The 22,536-nt window shown below is 43.8% G+C and overlaps 1 protein-coding gene across 2 annotated transcripts in view; it reads left to right on the plus strand.

Annotated features, from left to right (window-relative positions):
- braf (B-Raf proto-oncogene, serine/threonine kinase) overlaps nt 1-22,536 on the plus strand; it is a 71,356-nt gene that overhangs the window by 25,129 nt on the left and 23,691 nt on the right. Inside the window, exons 5-10 of one of the 2 annotated variants that reach the window (XM_042334908.1) lie at nt 5,121-5,223; nt 8,292-8,440; nt 14,858-14,977; nt 17,634-17,793; nt 19,254-19,293; nt 22,090-22,209. In XM_042334908.1, the coding sequence (XP_042190842.1) occupies nt 5,121-5,223; nt 8,292-8,440; nt 14,858-14,977; nt 17,634-17,793; nt 19,254-19,293; nt 22,090-22,209 (692 nt within the window). The remainder of the gene's footprint in view (nt 1-5,120; nt 5,224-8,291; nt 8,441-14,857; nt 14,978-17,633; nt 17,794-19,253; nt 19,294-22,089; nt 22,210-22,536) is intronic. The other variant, XM_007898599.2, reaches the window with a different exon arrangement.

The following is a 22,536-nucleotide window of genomic DNA, read 5'->3' on the forward strand; positions in this document are numbered from 1 at the left end:
CGTTTCGCTCACAAAATATACAGTCAATTCACTTTAGAGTAGATTCTGTGAAGACTTTGAGACATCTCGAAGACCTGATAAGACGCTATATCAGATGCACTATTATTATCAAACAAGCTTGAGAAGAGGATATGACCTGTGTGGATAATAATTGCTCCTGTATCTGTTAAGGATTATTATTTCCAGTCTGTTTTTCATACAACGAAAGCGAAGCGCAGTTTCAGTGGAGTCCTGTAGCTCAGTGGTTAGAGCACTCGCTTTGCGAGCAAGAGACCTGAGTTCAATTCCAGGCAGAGGGCGAAACCTTGGGCAAGTTTCCTTACTCCACACAGAGCCTAATAATAATCCCTCCAAAACCAAAAACAATAATAAAAATTGGTCATTTTCAATCTACGACTGTTTGTGGGACATTGCTGTGCGCAATTGGCTGCCGCGTTCGCCCACAAATATACAGTCAATTCACTTTACAGTGTGTTCTGTGAAGCGCTTTGGGATGTCCTCCCGACATGAAAAGCGCTATATCAAATGCAAGGATTATTATAACAGAACCGGGTGGGAACACTGATCTGGTGGTTGATGTTTAACATACGGATCCTGGGTTTGAATACTGACTGTATTTGTCTGACTGAGCAGCAATCCACCCAGAGGCAGGGTATGCATATGTGGCCTCTCACCTGTGCATCTATTTATTTTAAAAAATACTTTGCATACAAGAGATCGCAATTTCTTTGTCTCTGAACCTCCAAACCAGGACAGCACGTGTACCCAGAGTCAGCTAGCTCACTTCCTTTCACAAACCTGAAGACAAAGGGCCTATCTAGTGACGATCTTCCTTTGGAGGGCAGGTAAGCAGGTTTTCCTGAGATCTAAACTGGCTTCAGGTGATGTGCTTGGCAACATAATGTTGAAATCAAGTCAACCCTTTAGGTGGTCTCGATAATCCGGTTCTGAGTCAGGCAGTTCTGCAGCAATCCAAGGCATTGCTGATGACAGCCCTAGCCAGCTTGGCTCATCGGCACAACATGGAAGAGCAGACCAATCACTGGGGGCAGAGACTCTATCCACTCATCTCCTCTTCACCCTGCAAGCCAAAGCTCTAATGGAATACACAAGGTTGTTTTTAGCTAGACGAACAGCAGGAAGCTCCAGCAGTACTCGAAATTCACACTCTGGGATTCCCAAACCTTGGCGTTTGCCATGCTGTGCCTAATACTGTCTGGAATTAGGTGGGCATATTGTGCACTCCAGGGAGAGAGGGCGCAGCTATTTCACACACAGAAATTTCCATGGTTAGGTAGGATGAATTGGATTCACTTAAGCGCAGCAATAGGTTTCCAAATGTATCAGACACCTGACGGATCACACACAAAAAGGTCCACCTGGTAGAACGGAACAGGAATCTAAGGTTTTTTTGGAGACTGCAATTGTGCCTCATCGTTTGCTAATGCCAGAGCACACATTGAGAACATTTACCTTGCAGTCTCTCAGTCTGCCTGCGCTTTGAAGGCCAAGAAGCATGATGAAGAGAAGTTTGAGTGAGAAAGTGGGTAGAAACTGCATCTTAAATAAATCTCCAATCCCAAACTCCTATTTTTAGTTGGGGAGCATTTGCATTTCACAGCTTCATGTGTTTGCGAGAAAGCTAGACTTGATAGAACAGCTTTTCACAGCATTTCACAGCTTGTCCCAACAGGTACAAGAGGAGCATGGAAAAGAAGACACCGTTCATGCAATATTCATTACATGAATATTTGGCAAACTATTCCTTATCAGCCCATCATGTGTTCAATGCACACTTTGCGGATAGTTAGTGAGCTTGCCATTTCCATTGTTAGGAGATGTTGGCAAAGGAGTGTGTCTATGTGACAGTCTGCTCCATTAGCTGAAGACAGTTGGTATAGGACAGCTTGAAACTAGTGTGGTGGTCTGTAATGTGTTGCAGCTTGCTTCAAGACTATTCTCAGTATTGAATCGCACTTTTCCACTTGAGAAATGCCACAAGGACAGTCACTTGGGGAGACAGAAGCTTTAAGTAGCTGCTGTTCTCAGGCTACGCATGAACACTTCACTTAAAGGTACGTTGAGGGCACATTGCTGTCCAGTTGGAGTTACTGAAGACTATTCACTAGATGTCTCGCGTTGAGATTGTTAACAGTGTTGGCAATGCTGCAGCTGAACCTGTGCAGCAATCAGTCAAGCACTGATTGTTCTGCTTTCACCTCAAAACTTCATGCAACCATAGAAATTCATAGCATAGAAGAATAAATAAAATAAATAAATAATCCTTGCATTTGATATAGCATCTCATAACATTGTTGAGATGTCCCAAATGCTTCACAGGATCTACTGTAAAGTGGATTGACTGTATTTTGTAGGTAAAATGTGCTAGTCAGTTGTGCACAGCGATTTCCCACAAACAGCCATGGAGAGAGCAAACTATTTTATTGGGCATTGTTGAAACCGGGAGAGAGAATCGCTCTTCTTTTCCCAGTTGGCCCATCTGTGCCAGCTCATTTATCTGTCCTTTCTCCATATACCTGCAGTTTTCTCCTTTTTAGGTATTTATCCGGTGCCCTTTTGAAAGGTCTTATACATTCTGCCTCAACCCAACATAATATTCTTTATCCTAACTACTTTGTGGGTGAAAACGTTTCTCTTAACCTCCCCACTTGTTCGTTTGCTAACTATCTTATTAGTTAAGATATTTAATCAGGCCACAGAATAAAATTATCACTGATGGTTTCTTCTAGTAAGCCACGTGTGACATGCGTGGAAATTATTCACTGTGCTTAAGAGTCTTCAAACCAACCGCTTAGAGTTCTGCATATTTATGTTTCCGTCTGGTATGGAATGCGCACTCTCTCCCTGGAAGGATGCACCATTGCTCACTCAATCCCGGAATATATTTGGTGCAGGTTGGTGAGAGCCACGTCTTAGGGATCCCAGAATGTGTGTTGAGATAACTGCTGGAGCGTAACCCCAGATTGTCAATACGAGCATTCGCTCTGCTTATTCAGCTAAGACCATCCTACCCATTAGTGTCTTGAGTTGAAGGATTGAAGGTGCCGAGTGAGAAGAGTTCCAATCCCCATTCACCTTCCAAGTCCTGCTGGCTGAGTGATCCATCATCAGACTCCACAATAGGTCTCCCCGAGTAGGGATCTAGACCACCGAGATTACCTGGGAGGATTGATTTATTTGCATGGACTTGCATAATATTGTCAGGCTCTCAACTTGTAGCCAACTCGCTACATAGAGACCCGGATTACCTCTCTCTTCCTATCCCCTATCCCCTTGCCCCAGGAGGATAGTGTTGAGTTGGTCATTGAAGATTTAACAAATGCTATTATCCACCAAGCCATTGCTTGGTACACAACTACAGCAACAAAATTACATTTATAGAGCACCTTCCACGTCAAAAGACGTCTCAGAGCGCTGAACAGTCAGGTGTCGGGGCCCGAGCATGGGGGAGGGGTGGTGTAGGGGTGAGGAAGGCAGAGATGTGGGAGGGAGACTAAAGGCACGAGAAGAGAAGGGTCTTGAGACTGGCCTTGAAGGAGGCAAGGGAGAAAGCGAGGCAAAGGGCTCGTGGGATGGAGTTCCGGAGTGTGGGAGCAGTGAGGCTGAAAGCCCGGCCACCGATGGTAGGGCGGGTTGGGCGAGAGACATGGAGCAGACCAAAGCCCGCTGACGGAGGGAGTGGGCAGATTGGTAGGGTCAGCAGGTCAGAGAGGTAGGAGGGGCAAGGCCATGGATGGCCTTAAAGGTGAGGACGAGGATCTTGAACTCGATCCTCTGGGAGATGAGGAGCCAGTGGAGTTGGGTGAGGGTGGGAGTGATGGGGTCACGGAGCCTGGTGTGTGAGAGTACACAAGCTGCAGGGTTTTGGATGATCTGCAGCTTGTGAAGGGAAAGCGAAACCATCAGTTGGGAAGGCTGATGAGGAGGGAGTTCCCGTAATCGAGCCTTGATGTGACGAATGCGTGGGTGAGGGTTTCGGCAGCCTGAGGGGTGAGGCAGTGGCGGAGTCTGGCAATGTTGCGGAGGTGGTGGTAGGCAGTACCGGTCATGGCGCGGATGTGGGGGAGAAAGGACAGTTCAGGGTCAAACAAGATGCCCAGATTCTTGACTGGGTTAGTGAGGTTGAGTGCGCAGCCGTCGAGGCTGATGCTGCCAGTGCCTGAGGTGCGGAGGCGCTGGCGCGAGCCAATCAGGAGGGCCTCAGTCTTGCTGATGTTGAGTTGGAGAAAGTTGGCCCTCGTTCAGGACTTGATATCGGACAGGCAGTCAGTCAGGATACCAGGAGTCCTGGAATTCAGAGTGGAAGCAGAGAGGTAGAGTTGGGTGTCATCCGCATACATGAGGGTACCAGGAACTCCTTGCAATCCACATGGTGAGCAGTGGGTTTGTGACAAATGATTTGTGGCTGTGCTTTTCCAGGATTGATAGCTGTTAGGAAATTGACATTTCTGAAAACCTGAGAAAGCTAACCTTTTATGCTTGTCGCACTCGTCTGTGTCTAATGTTGTCTTTGTCCAGGTTTGCTTTGAGAGTATCAACAACTGTGCTGCATTTTTGGCTGCTAGGAAGTGTGGAGATGTATGCACGCATTTAAACAACTTGGATGGAAAGGTTGTTGTGAAACAAAGTCACACTTTACCTGATCATGTGCGTGTGCTGGTGAGAAGAGGTGATCAGTGGATTCTTTCCTCTCTAACCACAAATAAAGACCTGTCTATTCTCCCCTCCCTTCCCCACCCCCCCACAACATACAGTGTGATGTATCACAAGTGCAGTGTGCTGGCAATTGATATCCTTTCTGGTGTAAAAAGGCACATCACAGATATTAATGAAATCAAACATTTCACAGTGTGGGTATATGACGGAGTTGTTTGTGGTCTGATTTTTAATGTCAGCTCTAAATGACTCCCAGGTGTCCGTCACGCTGGATTACAACGTTAATTGTGGATCAATTATTGGTCATAATCATCAGGTTACATTATACTTCGTGCAGTCCTTCTGTTTGGTCTTTCATGTCCTCACAAACAGTTGAGCTGGATTCATAGTTCTGTTTTGCGCTTCAAATTCCCTTCAATACGTGTGCTTCTGTTTTTGTTTAGAGAGAAGAAACCTATTGGCTGGGACACCGATATGTCCTGGTTAACTGGAGAGGAGCTTCAAGTGGAGGTGTTGGAGCATGTTCCCCTAACAACCCACAACTTTGTGAGTACCAGAATTAAATGGCTTCAACCTTGATAGGATTCCTTACATGTACTTTGTGGACCTATCTTACCTGGTTTACAGGCACGGGCAAACCCTGAACTCCCAGTTTTCTATTCCAATGGGCAAACTTTCAGCCATTTCACCCGGCTCTCCAGATCTCCAGAGTCCCCCTGATGTGCCTCTCCCTCCCCAACTTTAAACCCTGCCTTCAGTCATTTGACTTTGCTTTCAGCAACTTTTCCTCACCTCAGCCACTACCCCACCCATGCCTCCAACCAGACTCACAGTCAGTGTATGAAGTGCTTGGAGACGTCCTCCCGACGTGAAAGGCACAGTATAAATGCAAACGTGCTTTCAGCCAATCTGCTCCTGCTCTTTGGAATTCCATCCCTGAGTCTCTTTACCTCACGCCTTCCTCCCCATCTTTGTGGCGTTTGGTTACCCCCACCCAATCACCCATACACTCATACACGCAGACATACACCTCAACTCCTCACCCCCCAAGCTGGGGTTTGCAGTCTGCTCCTCAAAGCGCTCTGAAGGCACGATATAAATGAAAATTGTTGTTCTTGCGAAGCACTGTGAGACATCAGTGAAAAGCACTGCATAAATTTTCAATTCTTGTTGAAAAATGGCTTGTCTGTGCTTTTGCTCACTCAAATTTATCCCAGTTCATGTAATTTTTTAGGTATTTCAGTTGTTCCTATCATTTGGAAATCGTGCGCAGTAAATGATGGTTGTAATGCTGTGAATTTCCATTGAGATCAGATAGGGTCATGCTACTGTTCCATTGTCTTATTGGTGGACTGGAAATTGATTTGGAAGAAGTACAGAGGAAATCATGGCTCTTCAATATTTTTTGAGCAGAAATGTGCAGTATTTATAGTTACAGTATTTATAAAATTCTAATAATATTCTTTGTATTTGATACTGCGCCTTTCATGTTGGGTGACAGACGTCTCAAAAGTCTTCACAATCCACATAAAAATGTGCATTACAACCATCATTTACTGCGCACGATTTCCTTGTTGTTTCTTCCTTTTTAGGCATTTATGCAGTTCCTTTTTGAAGGCTCAAATGGATTCTGCCTCAACCACCACTCCTTGACAAGATATTTCATTTCCTCACCACTCTGTGCATGAAATGATTTCTCCAAACCTGCCCATTTGCTAACTATTTTTTAATTGATGCCCTCCAGCCATTAACTCACCGACCAGGAAATAATTTCTCCCAACTGACTATCAAAACCCCTCATAATTTTAAAAACATCAACCCTCTTTGTTCCAATGACCAATTTTATTTGAAGGATAGGTAACCAGGAAACTGGGAGAAGCTCCCTTTTCTTTTCGGGTAGATCCACCTAAAAGGCAGACGGGATCTCTGCTTAGCATCTCATCCAAAGGATGGTACTTTCGTCAATGCAGGGTATCCCCAGGACTGCATTGGAGTGTCAGCCTCAAGTACATGAGTTCAAAGTCCCTACATGGGTCTTGAACTCACATCATCTGATTCTAGAGCGCTACCAGTAGTATATGTTTGGAAACACGAGGTTTAAGATTTTGTTGACAACTTTCATACAAAACACACAAGTTTTGCCTTTGACTATAATTATTACACTAGACACACTTTGAGAACGTGTTTATTCACTCATGTTCCCCAAATTAGTGACGCTTCTCATTTTCAAAGACTCCAAAAATGAGACAGAAAGGGAGCGTAAGGTGGATACTGGAGGTTCACAGCCCGACTCAGGCGATCAGTGATTAGTGTTAGACGTGGGTGAGCTTTACCGTCTGCGTTCTGCATCAGAACAGGGAGAATTGAAGGGTGGGGGGGTGGTTAAACAGAAAATGTAATTCTGAGGTCATGTTTTACATGATCAGCCAGCCTCTCGGTCAGTTGTGTGCCCAAGGGAGAAGAAAGCAGGTCAGCTGTAATTCCTATATGGCCGACAACAATTGGAATTTATATAGCGTCATTCATGCGGGACAGCATCTCGGAACGCTTATCAGAGCCTAATGCCAAGCCGGGTGGAGGGAGGGTTGACTAAGCATGGTCAAAGAGGAAAGTCTTCAGTCTCGTGTCTAAATGAGGGGAAGGTGGGGCAAGGCGGAGGGATTGGGGGAGAAAATTCCAAAGCTTCAGGGCGTATTGATTGAAAGCATGGCCACTGATGGGGAGAAGAGGGGAAGAGGGCCGAGCAGAAGGTCAAAGCCATCGGTTAGAGAAAGTAGGTCAGAAAGGTAGGGGGTGCCGGGGTGAAGACATTTGTTGACGAGTGAGAGGATCCTTTCTGTGATAGGGAACCAGTAGAGTCTGATGAGGACTGGTGTGATAGGAGTACAGAGCTTAATGTGGGTCAGTATACAATTTATGGGCAGAGAATTATGTGACATTTTGCAACATTTCTGATCTCAGAGAGCACTGGCTCAGCTGAATGAACTGGTGGGCAGTACAAGGCAAGAAGTCAATAAAAGCTGAAAAGGTGATGGATTATCAGGATTCCAGGTGCTCAATCCCGGTGTTGGGATCTCCTGTAAATCCCTGTATTTGATTTTGCCCAGTATTCTCGCAAGCAGAAGGCACAAGAAGTCACTTCTCTGCAGCTCCTCCAGCCAGCCAAATATGCGTCAGTGCTGGGGTGAGGTGCGCCCTGCACAGGATTTTCGATTGCCCTGATTGTAAGTGTGGTAATGCAGGAGATGGAGGAACAGGCTGTTTGCCCGTCGTCGCCATCCAAGTCCTCATTAGTTATTTCTGTGTTCAGGTCGGCCTCCCCAAGCACCGTCTCCATATAAAGCAAACTGGAGTAGAATTGGGAAGTAAGTTTGCCATTGAAAACTTCTACGTTCAGGTGAGATGGCTGACGTTTCCCACGTGTTAACATTCCCAGTATCCCCAGGGAGTTGGCGCCAATAGACAGACCTGTGTCACCTGTTTGCTGAATGGACCACTTTGCCCTCAGATGAACCAAGTTTCCTTTTTCAGAGAAGCTAATTATACTTTATCCAAAACCAGGCACTCGTGAGGTTGACTTTCCTCTGTGATTTTTGTCCCACCTCCTCTTGCAGGTTCGAAAAACATTTTTCACGCTGGCGTTCTGTGATTTTTGCCGTAAGCTGCTGTTCCAGGGTTTCCGCTGTCAAACATGTGGCTACAAATTCCACCAGCGCTGCAGCACAGAGGTCCCACTCATGTGTGTGAATATCGATCAGCTGGAGTAAGTACATTGGCACCATGGGGAGAAGTCCCATCCACTTAGTGATGTTTAGTTTGTCAGATCATCTCCATCAAGAGTTTTGTTTCAGGTCTGGACCCAAGTTTGGAGCTTGCATTTTAAGGACCAAAATAGAGAGGACAAAAATAATTACATAACAGTGTAATGTAAAGTTGTGCAAATATCAGAGTCTGATATTTGCACCACCTGCAACTGGTCCCATAGTGGATATGAAAACAGTGCAAATATCAGGTCATCCCTTGAAAAACATACAATACAAGCTAAAACCACTGAGCTACAGTGGAGTCCTGTAGCTCAGTGGTTAGAGCACTCGCCTTGCAAGCGAGACAATTCCAGGCAGGGCAAAACCTTGGGCAAGTTTCCTTACTCCACACAGCTAATAATAATTCCTCCAAAACAAAACAATTATAAATTGGTCATTTTCAATCCACGACTGTTTGTGGGGCACTGCTGTGCACAATTGGCTGCCGCATTTCACCCACAAATGTACAGTCAATTCACTTTACAGTCTATTCGTGAAGCGCTTTGAGACGTCGAGAAGACGTGAAAAGTGCTATATCAAATGCAAGGATTGTTATTATTATTAAAAGCTTTCTCCATCAGCTGTACTGTCACTGTTGCAACATTGTGCTAGATCCTGTCTGTCTCTCTCACACGCACACACATAAAGTATGCTTTTCTTTTCTATCTGCCTTCTCACCCCCTTCCTTTCTGCACTTGGTGGAGAAATATTTTTTGCATAGAATTGTTTATTGCATTTAATATGATGAGCTGATAATTGCACTGGCTTTGTATCCAAAACAATAACAAATTACATTTGTACAGCGTCTTTCATGTCAGGAGGACGTCTCAAGTCTGGATTTGGACCCGAGCTGGGGGTTTGGATCAGGAGAGGTAGAAGTCAGGGAGGGTAGGCTTCAGCAGGTGACCAAAGGCGCAGTTGAAGAGAATGGTCTTGAAATGGGCCTTGACGAGGGCAAGGGAGGGAGCGACACAAAGGGACTGTAGGATGGAGTTCCAAGTGATGGGGCAGAGAGGCTAAAGGTCTGACTGATCCTTCTGTCCATCTCTCTCTCCTCTCTCTCTTTCTTTCTCTTTGTTCCTCTTTCTCTTCAACGTTGCACCTTCCCTGTAGCAGATCTCTCATCAACTGCTGCTGTTGGTAATAGAGGCACTCGAGAAAAATCACGCTGTGGTTGAAATGTATGTGTGCATTTGCAAGATTCGCAGCACTCCAAAGTCAGTTTCCAACCTCAGCCTCTTTGCAGTTAAGCAGACTCACAGTTTTATGACACGTGGAGATGTGGCATAAGCCTATATTGTCCTTGAAGTTTTTCTATTTAAAAAAAACTCCTCCTTCTTACCATGTGCAAACTGAATGAGAACCACCCACTGCAGTGCAGTGCTCAAACAGATAGAAGTTATTTTAGCGGGTTTATTAGGACCTACCCCATTAAGAGATTTTCATCCTGTGAGTCTCGTGACCGGCCAACATTCAACAGGAAGGAAAGTTACCAAATTCGCCCTTCATTGCGATTATTTCTTGTGATTTGTTGTTCTAATTGTTAAGTGGCAGCAATTAATGTTTCACGCGTTCTTGCACAGTTTTCTGTCTTCCTGGCTCCGTGCAGTTTTTCTTTGCATGCTCTTCAGTCAAAACGTGCGTTGACATCCCTCAGTCCTCTCATTATCTGTTGATGTCAGTGGTTGGATTTAAAGGGGCTGATTGCCACTGGATTTGCTTTGCTTCTTCCATTTTTTCAAGATAATATGTTCAGCTGTATGTTACCTGCATGATCCCCAGAAACAGCTGGGATAATAGTGCATGTCTTGGGGCTGCATAAGTGAATCCCAGTTTTAGAAAGGGTTCAGCTCATCCACTGACAAGTAGCTCAGGCACCTGTTGATAATAATAATCCTTGTATTTAGTATATCTCCTTATCACATCGTCAAAACCTCTCAAAGCACTATGAATGCGGCAGCCAAATTGCTCGCTGCTATGTTCCACAAACAGTCGTGAAGTCAATGGCCAATTTTTACCTCTCACTTTATGCGAATAGCTAAGTTTGAAACCATGCTCCTTTGCTATGGTGCAAATGTTTGCACGCCCAGGTGGCAGTTTCAGAGGCCCCTCAAAATTTATCCCATTCTTAACCTTAAGACCTTTTCAGAGAGACAGAAATAGAACTTATGAATTTAAGAACCTGCTGAAATTTTCAACAAAAAATTTGCAGAAAGTTTTTTATTTCGTAACTTTAAAAATATTATGGCCCCACATTGGACCTTTCAGCTTCTCGTCTGGGCTGCCCCTCTGTCTGCAGTGCTACATTATCAACATATGAGATGTTATAAAAGCGAAGTCCCATCATTCTGTTCAGGTGGACATTAAAGATTCCATAACCCAGTGTCAACCTGTCATCAGTCTCTCAGATAAAAGAGATCATTCACTTCATGGTTCTTTGTGCATAAATTGGCTGCCGCTTTGCGCTGTAAATATATACATGACACTATACTTCACAGTAAATCCCCTGAAGATCTTTGAGGTGTTTTGACGACATGATAAGACATTATGACCAAATTTGATTTTTCTTATAATTAGCTGCAAGGAACCAGCTTCCAAACCAAGACTGAAATTAGGATTTTTTTTCAAAATTCTGCACCATCTTAAACTTTAAGGCAATAGTCTTAAGGCTAAGATTTTGGTGAATCGGTAAGTGCCCTGTCGAGAGTTAACTTTGACTGGCGGAACACTCTGTGTACAGCAGCTGTAGGTGGACATTCAACATGCGCCAAGTCTTTTTTTTATTGCTGCTTGTAAAAAGGAGAGAGAGGCTTCTGACATATGCCAACGCTCAGGAATTTAAAAATTTTAATTCACAAGAAGCTAAAGAATGAGTGTTGCCATCATAGATAATTGGTATGGTGCTTTGGAGGAGTGATGGTAGAGTGATAGTAAGCTGCTGCACTGACCAACGGACAGTAACTCCTGAGGTTCTGAAATGAAGTCAGTTGAACCTTCGATCTGTCACTTTCCCAGCAGGAACGGATGCCAATATATTCACTTTGTTTGGCAGCATTTTGACGACCTTTAGTGACCATAGGAACAGGATTAGGCCATTCATCCCATCGAGCCTGTTCCACCATTCTATTAGATCATGGCTGATCTGTACCTCATCTCTATTTAACCACCTTCGCTCCATGTCCCTTAATACTTTGACTATCAAAAATCTATCAACCTCAGTCTTGAAAATATGAATGGATCCAGCATCCACAACCTTTTCGGGGAGAGAGTTCCAGATTTTCACTACCCTTTGGGTGAACAAGTGTTTCCTGCTTTCACTCCTAAATGACCTCCCTTTAATTTAAGATTATGCCCCCTTGTTCTGGATTCCCCCATCAGAGGACATAATTTGTCTGTATCTACCCTATCAAATCCCTAAATTATTTTAAACACCACAATTAGATCATCCCTCAACTGTTTAAGTGCAACCACCAGGACGGGCAGTTGTCAGGGTTTCCACAATCTGTTCACCGCCACTCGACCCTTCTCATACTGTCATTAAGTTAATTTTTATAAGATTAAAACACACTCTTTTTCACTCACCAAACTGCATTTTGTCACAAAATGGGTTTTTCCCATAAATGAGCGGACAGAAACACAAGTCTGGCCTGACGATAGTTACAAAAGACAACCAATCATAATTTATTCAAACCAGTTCCAATGTGCACCAGTGAGCAAGATTTAGAGGAGCACTACATATGTAAGAACAGTGATCAGTGTACTATTCCAACATATGCATTGCTGGCCTTCAAGCACCATGAACGTTAATCAGAATACAAAACTGATGCTGCCCTGTTGAGACATTTCCAATCAGAGGACTGTCATTTTGTGTCAACTTCAAATCTCGAGGACAACAGGAAACCTATTTCAAACAGAGTGTAAAACTTGCTAACGTGGAGAAGAGAGGGTGATAATAATAATCCTTACATTTGATATGGCGTCTTATCACATCTTCGAGACGTCTCAAAGCACTTCACAGAATTTACTGTAAAGTGATTGACTGTATATTTTGGGGCCAAAAGGCCAATTGCACATAGCCGTGTCGTAGAAACAGTTGTGGATTGAATGACCATATTATTCTTATTTTTTTGAAGGAATTGTTACCCCTAGAAAAGAGATCCGCCAATCGACTAATAACCGGGTTCCTACTTACCGCTTGGTAAACAGGCATGTGGAGTAATGAAACTTGCCCAACGTTTCACCCTGCTGGGAATCAAACCCAGGTCTCTCGCTTGCGAGGCGAGTGTTCTAACCGCTGAGCTGCAGGACTCCACAGTGCTATGAGCAGAGCAAATAGAAAATTGTGGAAATGTTTACAGGAAAAATTTTCAAATTTGGGGAGATTTCTTTTCACTTAATGAATAAAAACTAAACATGAAGAAATAACCCATATTAGATTGTTGCTTTCTGGGTGGCCCACTCACAGATACATAGAGAGAGAGACATACTTACAGAGAGACAGACACACCCTCACACACACTCACAGACAGACACAGAGAAAAATTTACAAACATGCATACAGAGGAGAGGCCCAGGGCCGAGCAAACTACTTTTGTAGGTTTGTAGTGGAGGAGGTGTTTGTAGCTGATTCCATGGAAAAATTGCAGCCGCACTTTTCTATTTACCTGGTTGTGAGCAACGATAAGCTGAGTTAGAGCTCTTCAGCCTTAAAAAGAGATATCTCTGAGAGACCTTGTAAAGCTGCCTACAATTTCAAATTGTTTTGAGAAAGTAAACTCAAAACTTGTTCTTTATGCAGGTTTTGAGTGTACTTTCTCATTCCCATTTAAAATCCTTGGCTACTTTCCATACAGTGAATCAGTGAATACTGGCCAATACAGCCAAGCATGTCGCAATTTGGTTTGTTCATTCTGCCTTATCCTACCTCCACAACATTGCCCAGTTCCGCCACACCCTCTCCCTTAAAGCAGCCAAAATCCTCATCCGTGTATTTATTACATCGAGGCTCGACTACGCTAACTTGTTGGCCTTCCCAAGCTGCAGATCATTCAGAACTCTGCAGCCCGTGTCCTCTCCCGCACCAGGCTCGTGACCCCATCACGCCATCCTCGCCGGCTCCACTGGCTCCCCATCTTCCAGAGTATAGAGTTCAAAATCCTTGTCCTCGCCTTATAATAATAAATAATAATCCTTGCATTTGATATATTGCCTTATCACATCGTTGAGACGTCTCAAAACGCTTCACAGATTATACTGTAAAATGCAGTGACTGTATATTTTGTGGGTGAAACGCAGCAGCCAAATGTACACAACAGTGTCCCACACACAGTCGTACATTTAGTGACCAAATATTATTGTAAAAAAAAACTTTTTTGGAGGGATCATTACCCCCGGAAACGTGATCCGCCAATCAACTAACAATCCGGTTCCTACTTACAATATAGGCCTTGAAAGCCCTCCTACTTCTGTGAGCTGCTAATGCCATATTAACCTGTCTGCTCCCTCTGTTCAGCAGGCTCCGTCTGGCCTGCTCCTCGTCCCCACCATCAGAGGTCGGGTCTTCAGCCTCTCTGCTCCCACCCTTTGGAACTCCATCTCGTAGCCCCATCGCCTTCCTCCCTTGCCTCCTTCAAGGCAGGTCTCAAGATCCTCCTCTTCGGCCGCACCTTCGGTCATCCTCCTATCCCTGCCCTCCACCCCTCCTGCTCAGGTCCAAATACCTGACTGTTCAGTGCCTTTGGGACTTCTCCCAATGTGAAAGGCCCTATACTTGTATAGGCCCTATACAAGTATATATATCTAGATTTAACAGGAATGTGTTTGACACATTGATAAGCTGCTGCCTAGCTTTCTGATGGACTACATTATTGTAAATTGCAGTCATTTAAAATAATTTTGTCTGCATCCCTGTGGCGTGAAATGAGCCAGGGCAGTCCCGGTCCAATTCCCATTATCATTATCATTTACAGAGCTTTCCTAAGATACTTTGGGTAAAGCCTTTGCTTGAGTTGCACTTTATTCTTCAAAAGAAATCCCCTCCCCCCCCCCCCCCCACCCCCACAAGAACAAAACAGTCACTGCACCTTGCAGTAAAATCCGCTGAAGTACTTTGAGACATTCCTCCCAACGTGAAAGGCACTCCATCAAATGCAAGGATGATTATAATTGCCGTAATTGAGACATCCTCCCAAAGCAAAAGGCACTTTATCAAATGTAGGAATTATAATTTTTAATGGGAGTAGTCGTGGTATCTTCAACCAAGGAAAACTCACAGGACACTCACCCACTGATTGCTTAGCAAGTTTACCTTCCTCGAGATCTTTCTGTCCCCATCTTCCATTTCCTCCTCCTTATCTGTGCTTTCTTTCCTTCCACAGCTTGTTAATTCTTTCCCGGATCTATGAGAACCATCCCATTGCACAAGATGAAATATCTTCTGGAGGAACTCCACCAGGTTCTGGGATATATCCTTCAGTGCCGCCCTCTGACTCTGCCGGGTAAGTATTCCATATAATTCTTTGAATCGAGTTGCCCCGGCGGGTTTTTGTTGTAGTATGAAACACCAACACCAGAACAGTGAATCTCGCTGTACGCTGTGCTCCTGCTGTACGGTTTATTTCTACAGTTCTAGAAGTCACTGCAACTTCCCAATGTCACTGATCCATTTTATCTCTGGGTTCAAGCCTAATGTCGGGACTTTGGTCACAGGGTAGGCTGACATTCCAGAGCAGTGCCATCACATGAGACGTACAATGTGAGGTCACGTCTGTGCCTCTTTAGGTGGACGTTAAAAATCAAAAGGTACTGCTCAAAAAGAGAAAGGCGTTTCTCCCAGTGTCCTCCCCAACAATCCCCCCCCCCCAGATAAAATTGGTCACTCAGTTCATGGCTATTTGTGGGACATTGCTATGAGCAAATGGCCTTGAAACCTTCAACTTTGGTCTGCAAGGCAAGAGTGCTACCAACTGAGCCAGGTTGACACCGAAGTATGGCAATCTTATAGTTGGCTTTCAGAAATCTTCTGAAAAATTCCTTCATGAAAGACTTCTAATTCAAATAAAAGTCTGGTATCCAGTGTAGAATCTGACAATGGGTAAGGTATTATAAAAATAGGAAACAGAGAGTATTCCCGAGAGGTAAAGTCACAGTGAGGGTAGGTGCAAAGTGGAGCCGTGGGATTGTTTCTAATTTATATTTATGAACTGGACATCAGTGTTTCATGTACGGTTGTCAATACTGCTGAATATCCAAACAGTGAGAGCAGAACGCTGCAGACCTTTATGGAAAGATTTGTGGATTTGTCGACAAAAATGGGCAGGATTAAATTGCCAAAGGGCGACTTGTAAAGACCTGGAAGTGGTGGTAAATACCAAATCTTCACTGTCAGGAGAATAATAATGCTTGTATTTGAGATGGAGCCTTTCACTTTAGGAGACTCGTATGATTTAATGGATTGTGCAGTGACTCTGCATTTGTCAGCAATAGTGATCAAAGAACCAGCCTTGGATACATAGCTAGATACAATACAAAATTACATTTGTTCAGCGCCTTTCAGGTCAGTAGGACGTATCAAGGCGCTGGCCAGCAGGGATTTGGACCCGAGCTGCAGGTCGGGATCGGGGAGGGTGGAGGGCAGTGAGGGTAGGAAGGCTCGGTTGAAGAGGAGGGTTTTGAGATGCGCCTTGTAGGAGGCAAGAGTGGGAGTGAGGCAAAGGGAATATGTGTTGCAATTCCATGGGGTGGGGACAGAAAACCTGAAGCCTGACCGCTGATAGTGGGTTGGGCCGGGTGGGGATGTGGAGCAGGCCAGAGCCTTCTGAGGGAAGGGAGCTGTCAGCAGATCTCAGACGTAGGAAGGGGCAAAGCCATGGTCTTGAAGGTGAGGATGAGGATTTTGAACTCTATCCTGAGGAGGGGAGGGGGTGATGGGTTCATGGAGCCTGGTGCGGGAAAGGACACAAGCTGCAGAGTTCTGGATGATCTGCAGCTTGTGGAGGGAAGAGTTGGGAAGGCCGACAAACAGGGAATTGGCTTAGTCGAGCCTAGATATGATGAATGCGTGGATGAGTGTTTCGGCCGCCTGAGGGGTGAAGCAGTGGGGGAGCCGGGTAATGTTGCAGAGGTGGGGGAAGGCAGGATGTGGGGTAGAAAGGACAGTTGAGGATCAAATAAAACGCCATGGTTCCAGACTGACTCGGTGAGATGAAGCGTGCATCCATGGATGGCGGTGCTACAGATCTACTGATTTTGCTCAGCCATTCTACCCCAGCTCGCTCCATCCCGGAATCCCTCCAAATCGCTTCTTCCCTCCCCACGTTCAAAGCCTGCCTCGACGCACATCTTTGACCATACTTTAGTTATCTTTCGTCTCACCATTCTCTTTGGCTGCCCAATCCAACAATGTGAACCATGATGAGACATCCTCCTGATGCGAAAGGCACCATAAAAATGTAAATTATATTGCATAGTATTGAAACACCAGATCTTTATTAGATCCACAGCTATCAATAATAAGTGTCAAATTCCAGCAAAAGTATAATGTGGAGTCCTGTAGCATAGTGGTTTAACGCGCTCGCCTCACAAGTGAGAGGACCTGGGTCCAATTCCCAGCAGGGCGAAACCTTAGACAAGTTTCCTTATTTCACACTCCTCTGTTTGCCTCGCACTAAGTAGGAACCCAGTTGTTAGTTGATTGGCGGATCACTTTCCGGGGGTAATAATCCCTTTTTAAAAAAAGTCACTCAATCCACAACTGTTTGTGGGACATTGCTGTGAACAATTGGTTGCCGCGTGTCGTCCACAAGATGTACATTCAATTCATTTTACGGTATATTCTGAGAAGCGCTTTAAGACGTCTCAACAGCGTGATAAGACACTATATCAAATGCACGGATTATTATCACAATTATTATCTCCAGCTCGGGTGCCTAAATCAACAATGTGAAGCTCGTTGAAATGTCCTCCTGATGTGAATGGCTCCATAAAAATGGAAGTTGTGTTGTCTGGTATTGAAACCCCAGATCTTTAAGAGGTCCACAGCTCATATATCTCAAATTCCAGCAGAAGTGTAAAATATATGTGCAGATTTCTTGCTGGTGAGAAAAGATACAATGGCTGATTGGGTTTAAAGGTTTTTCTCTGAATTCTTTGCAGGTCCTTATGCCACTCAACCACCTCCCCCACAAAATCAATTCCAATCCCCGGGCATTTCAGACCCACTGAGGAAGACCAACGTAACCAGTTTGGGCAACGGGACAGATCTTCCTCTGCACCTAATGTCCACCTAAACACTATCGAGCAGGTTAACATTGATGTAAGTAGCCTGTGAGAAACAAGGCCTTCGCTTTACCATTACTTTTTGTTTGAACATCACAGAAGAAGGAATGAAAACTGGGACAATATGGTTTTTTCAACTGATAGCCTCAAATACTTAGATGCATAAATCACCGATGATCATTTCCGGTGCACAGTGGGATTGCGGTTGTAACATAAGATTCCGAGAAAATTGGCTTGAAATACAAACTCTACACTTCAGCAAGAGGCTAAATTAAAATGGGATGATACGAATTTCCAAGTGATGAACAATATAGGGTTACAATACAGCACGGGAACAAACCCAGCTAGTCCATGGCAGTGTTTATTCTCCACACAAGCCCTCCTATTCCACTCTCCGATACCACTCCGATACCTTCCCCCTTCATGTACGAGTTTTCTCTTAAATACATTGATGCTGTTTCTGCAACCACAACCCTGGTATTTTTCTAAGCATACTTTCATATTTCTGAGTATATTTGTCACATTATTGTCACATTCATTGATCAAGCAGCAGCCCTACTGGTCTCCATTGCTGATCTCACTGGCTTTTGCCATCCACTCTGAGTGGCTATTGGTACTAAGATGGAGTAAAACCTAATACAAATCATAATGTGTGCACAAGATATGATTCAATGAAGGTCTATGATGTTAAAAAAAAATAATCAATATCAATCACCCAAAACCACTCAAATGACATCAACATCAGTGCAATTCATGAAAGTCACCTGAACCCCAAGATAAGCGAGCTATAGTAATCTCACCCCCTTCAAGGTTCTCTATTACTCAACAACTTTCACTTATATAGCGCCCTTCATGCAGGGTAGCGTCCCAGAGTACTTGAGACATCCTCCTGCTGTGAAAGGCGCTATGTTGAGATGTCCTTTTGATACTCTTTCCAGTCATAGAGCAACAGATGTTTAGGGTCATGTCACCAAATTACCTTTGGTAACAATGGTGTGTGGCAAGGAGAGTTGGAGAGGAAGGACATTTAATGCATTTTGCAAAAGCAAGAGACTGCTGCGCTTCACCAATCAATGGGGCAATAAATGTTTCTAAAATGCAGCATCACACAAACTATATCATGAGCATATAGCGTACCAGTACATCTTCCAATTTCAGATTAACCAGTGTCAATTTTATTTTGAACTATGCAGTGCAAGGTTTTTTTTTTTCACTTGGTTACTACAGTTTGAAGCATCACAGTTTGCTGATAAATCTGTGTTAATAAGGATAAAAGCAGTGAATGAACGTTGCAGTGCAAATAAATATCCTTGCACAGTGATGGTCTTCTCCATGTGCTTTTTGCTAGAGAGTCCAAAAGAGAAAAATAAATGTTAAAAAGCTTTGTTCACATGACTTTGCGATCAGTTCTCTACTTATCAACCTCGTCAATTGATTGCTGACATGCCTCACTTTTATCCAATGATTGAAAACCGCTTTTGCCTATTCCCCTTCTAGGGTCTGATCCGAGATCAGGGTCTGCCGCGAGGAGATGGAGGTAAGTGTGACACTGATCGAGCATCAGGTATTGATCACCTCAGTTGGGATTTCTTTGGGATGGAGGTTTTAAAGAGAGACAGTATCCATTTTGTTGACCTGCAGGTGCTTTATTCTCTCTCCCTCCCCACTCCCCGTCCCCAATTTGTACTGTGCCTTTCAATTTAATGACTTTTAAATCCCTTGGCTATTTCAGTTGGTCGACCATGTGTGTTGTCGAGTTTTTTCAGTGGTTTGTTGCTAATGAGGCTAATTCTCCCATTGAATTCGATCCCATTGAAAGAATTAATTCTCCCATTGAAAGGGCTCTTTTGACACAGTACTTGGCGCTGCTTTGATATAAATATTGAAATAGAAGGAAGCTGCATTAACCTTTTAATGCAATTAATCAGTTTGACCTAAAATAAATCATGGTCACCCAATCCATGACTTTGTGGGACACTTCTGTGTGCAATTGGCTGCCATATTTTGCCCACTAAATACAGTCACTGCAGTTTACAGTATATCCTGTGAAGCGCTTTGAGACATCTCAACAACGTGCTATGGCTCTATATTAAATGGAAGTTAACAAAAGGGATACTGTCTCTGATGCATATGGGAATGACACAAAGTGGACATGAAAGTGTCTTCCCGATGAATGATATTCTAAAATGTCGAAGGTAATGAATGGCCTATGGACATTCTTGGTAGTATTGAGTTTCAAACAGCTCAATCCTTTGAATAAGCAGGAAGGAAAGAACATTAGCAGCTGCTGTATAATCTGGGGTCAAGTTCTGTGTCCTTGGGCATTGTTTTTTAGGAATGAAACCGGCTTATTGGTTATCATAAAAACTGCCAGTTACCTTAAACTTCTCTTCCCTGCTTCCCACATTTGGAAAGGATACAAGTAGATTAATAGTGGGTGCTGTTGTTCTGTGCAAATAGACCGGGTCTGTGTGCCTTTCACGAGCTGGGTTGGCATAGTCTTGGTGCCACATCTTTGTTTTTTGGATATGCCAAAGGTACTTCCTCTTAAGCGTTGCCACCTTTGAGACACAAAAAATACAGCCGCAAACCAAAAAAAAACGACCAACAACTGAAAAAGCCCCTCTTCACAGCCTTCGGACACCTGAATACCTCTCAAGACTTTCTGACTTACCCAATGTAAATATTTATGCGTGTGATAATTGCCTGGAAATCGGGAAACCTGCAGTGTGAGCGAAAATGAATTTGAGTAATAATTAACAAACAAAAACCTTACCTGTGAGCACGGGAAACCACCGAAACTCGAGAAAACGACTCAAACCGTTGTCACAAGATGGGTGTATGCATGCTTCCTGCGCTCACAGGTAAGAGAGACAGTAAGGTTTTTTTTAATTTATTACGTCCCGCTTTATTTAAACTTATTTTCATTTCTTTTATTGCGGGCCATTTGTGAAAATTAGTCCACGGCAAAAGGTTTAAACAATTGGGAGTTCTGCGAAATTTTGACGAGTAAAAATATTTATCTATACGGTATTTCCTTGATCGCTACTTTAAGTGCAGGTTGATGATCGATAAAATTGTATTTATCTAATATATCAATTTAAGCTGCACATTATACCAAGGGACCTTTAAATGTCCAGCTCGAAAAGAAACAAATTGCACTAACCACCAGAACCCTGATTTGAATGAAAGCATGAATCATGACACTAACAGGTGATTTGCTCAAAATATATGGCACATTGCTTTGTTTTACCGCCAACCAACAAGGCAGTAAAAAAAATCCAGGTCGGTTAAAAACCAGCCATGTGGCAACCACACTGTCCCAGCCATCCTTCCCATCTCATGACTGACTGACCGAATATACAACTGTATTTGTGGGCAATGAACAGTCAGGATTATTCAGATATTGGAGGGTTTAGTGGTAGCAGACAGAAAGTGACCCCTTTGATAGTGAGGCAGGATTGACACTCACAAGTTAGAGTCTCACAGGTTTCTTTCCACTGCTCACCTGGAAACGGGTTGAAATGGTTCAAGCACAGTTTGGAACGGTAAAAGACAATGGCAAAAAGTTGGTTTCATGTTTTGCTTCTGTCTAAATCTTCTATTGTCGGAACTTGTGCAATGCTCCTGTGAATTTCGCAACCAACGATGAAAATGTACTGATGGAGAATAAAAATGGAATGAGGCCTTCATCGATCTTGTTTTTAGCACATGAGGTGGCATTTTGCACTGAATTAAACTAATGCAGGTCCTGGCATCCGAAAACAAACCTTGTGTCCAAAAACAAATCTTTGTCAGTTCTTAACTATTGTCGCCTTAATGGACTCTTGAGACCTGAAAATCCACCCAGTCTTATCCTGTCAGATCATTTTATCTTAAAATCACGTGGAATTGTGGAAAATTCTTCAGTTCAGTCCTTGGAAGCCTTTTACTTTCAAAGAACGGCAGAGAAAAGAAAAGACTGAATTGACGAATGTTCCGCAGTCTGCACAATCCTACATATTTACACAAAGTGGTCTCACAGGCAAAGACCAGGTGAATATTGGGCCTCAGATATCTGTCCACTTGTATGATCCCCAGATTATTTGTAAAGTGTACAACTGTGGTCTTTGTCCTGGGCACTGAAGGGTTTTGTAGTGTGGAATGTCATTATTAAGAATTATGGATGGACATGCATTGTACTGTACTATATTGGGAAAGATCCCCAGCAAAATGCAAATGTGACTGCACAGCTCCCTTTACCTCTTATTTTCCTTCCTCAATCCAATAGGAAGGAATACAACTTGCACAATCTTTTCAACTCCTTTACTCCTTTTCCTTTCTCTTCCCGCAGCCCCTTTGACGCAGCCGGTCAGGTGTCTCAGGAAGTACCACTCCCGGACTCCCAGCCCCTTGTTACACTCCTATCCTAATGATATTATCTTTGATTTTGAACCTGGTCCTGTATTCAGAGGTAGTTAGGCGCCGCTCCTCATACTTACCCATGCACGATCGTTCTCACAATCTCACGCACATTCCGCTACACTACACAGTTTACCTCACTGCTGCTTCACCCAGCTTAGTCACCCAAGCTGAGAGTTGTATCCAGCCTGACAGCAGGAAGGCAGGTTTATTTGTGCTCTGGCTTGCGAATGCATCTCCAGTGTGGAGCAGCCAACTAGATCAGAAACAGTATTCTGCCAAGTTTAGGCAGTTCCATCTTTCTACCACAAGTGTGATTCATATTGAACAATTGGCAGTGGGCTGTATTCACACAATGTCCTAAGTTGCATTGGAATAA

Source organism: Callorhinchus milii, unplaced genomic scaffold, assembly GCF_018977255.1.
Source record: "Callorhinchus milii isolate IMCB2004 unplaced genomic scaffold, IMCB_Cmil_1.0 Scaffold5, whole genome shotgun sequence".
In the NCBI taxonomy this organism is placed as follows: domain Eukaryota; kingdom Metazoa; phylum Chordata; class Chondrichthyes; order Chimaeriformes; family Callorhinchidae; genus Callorhinchus; species Callorhinchus milii.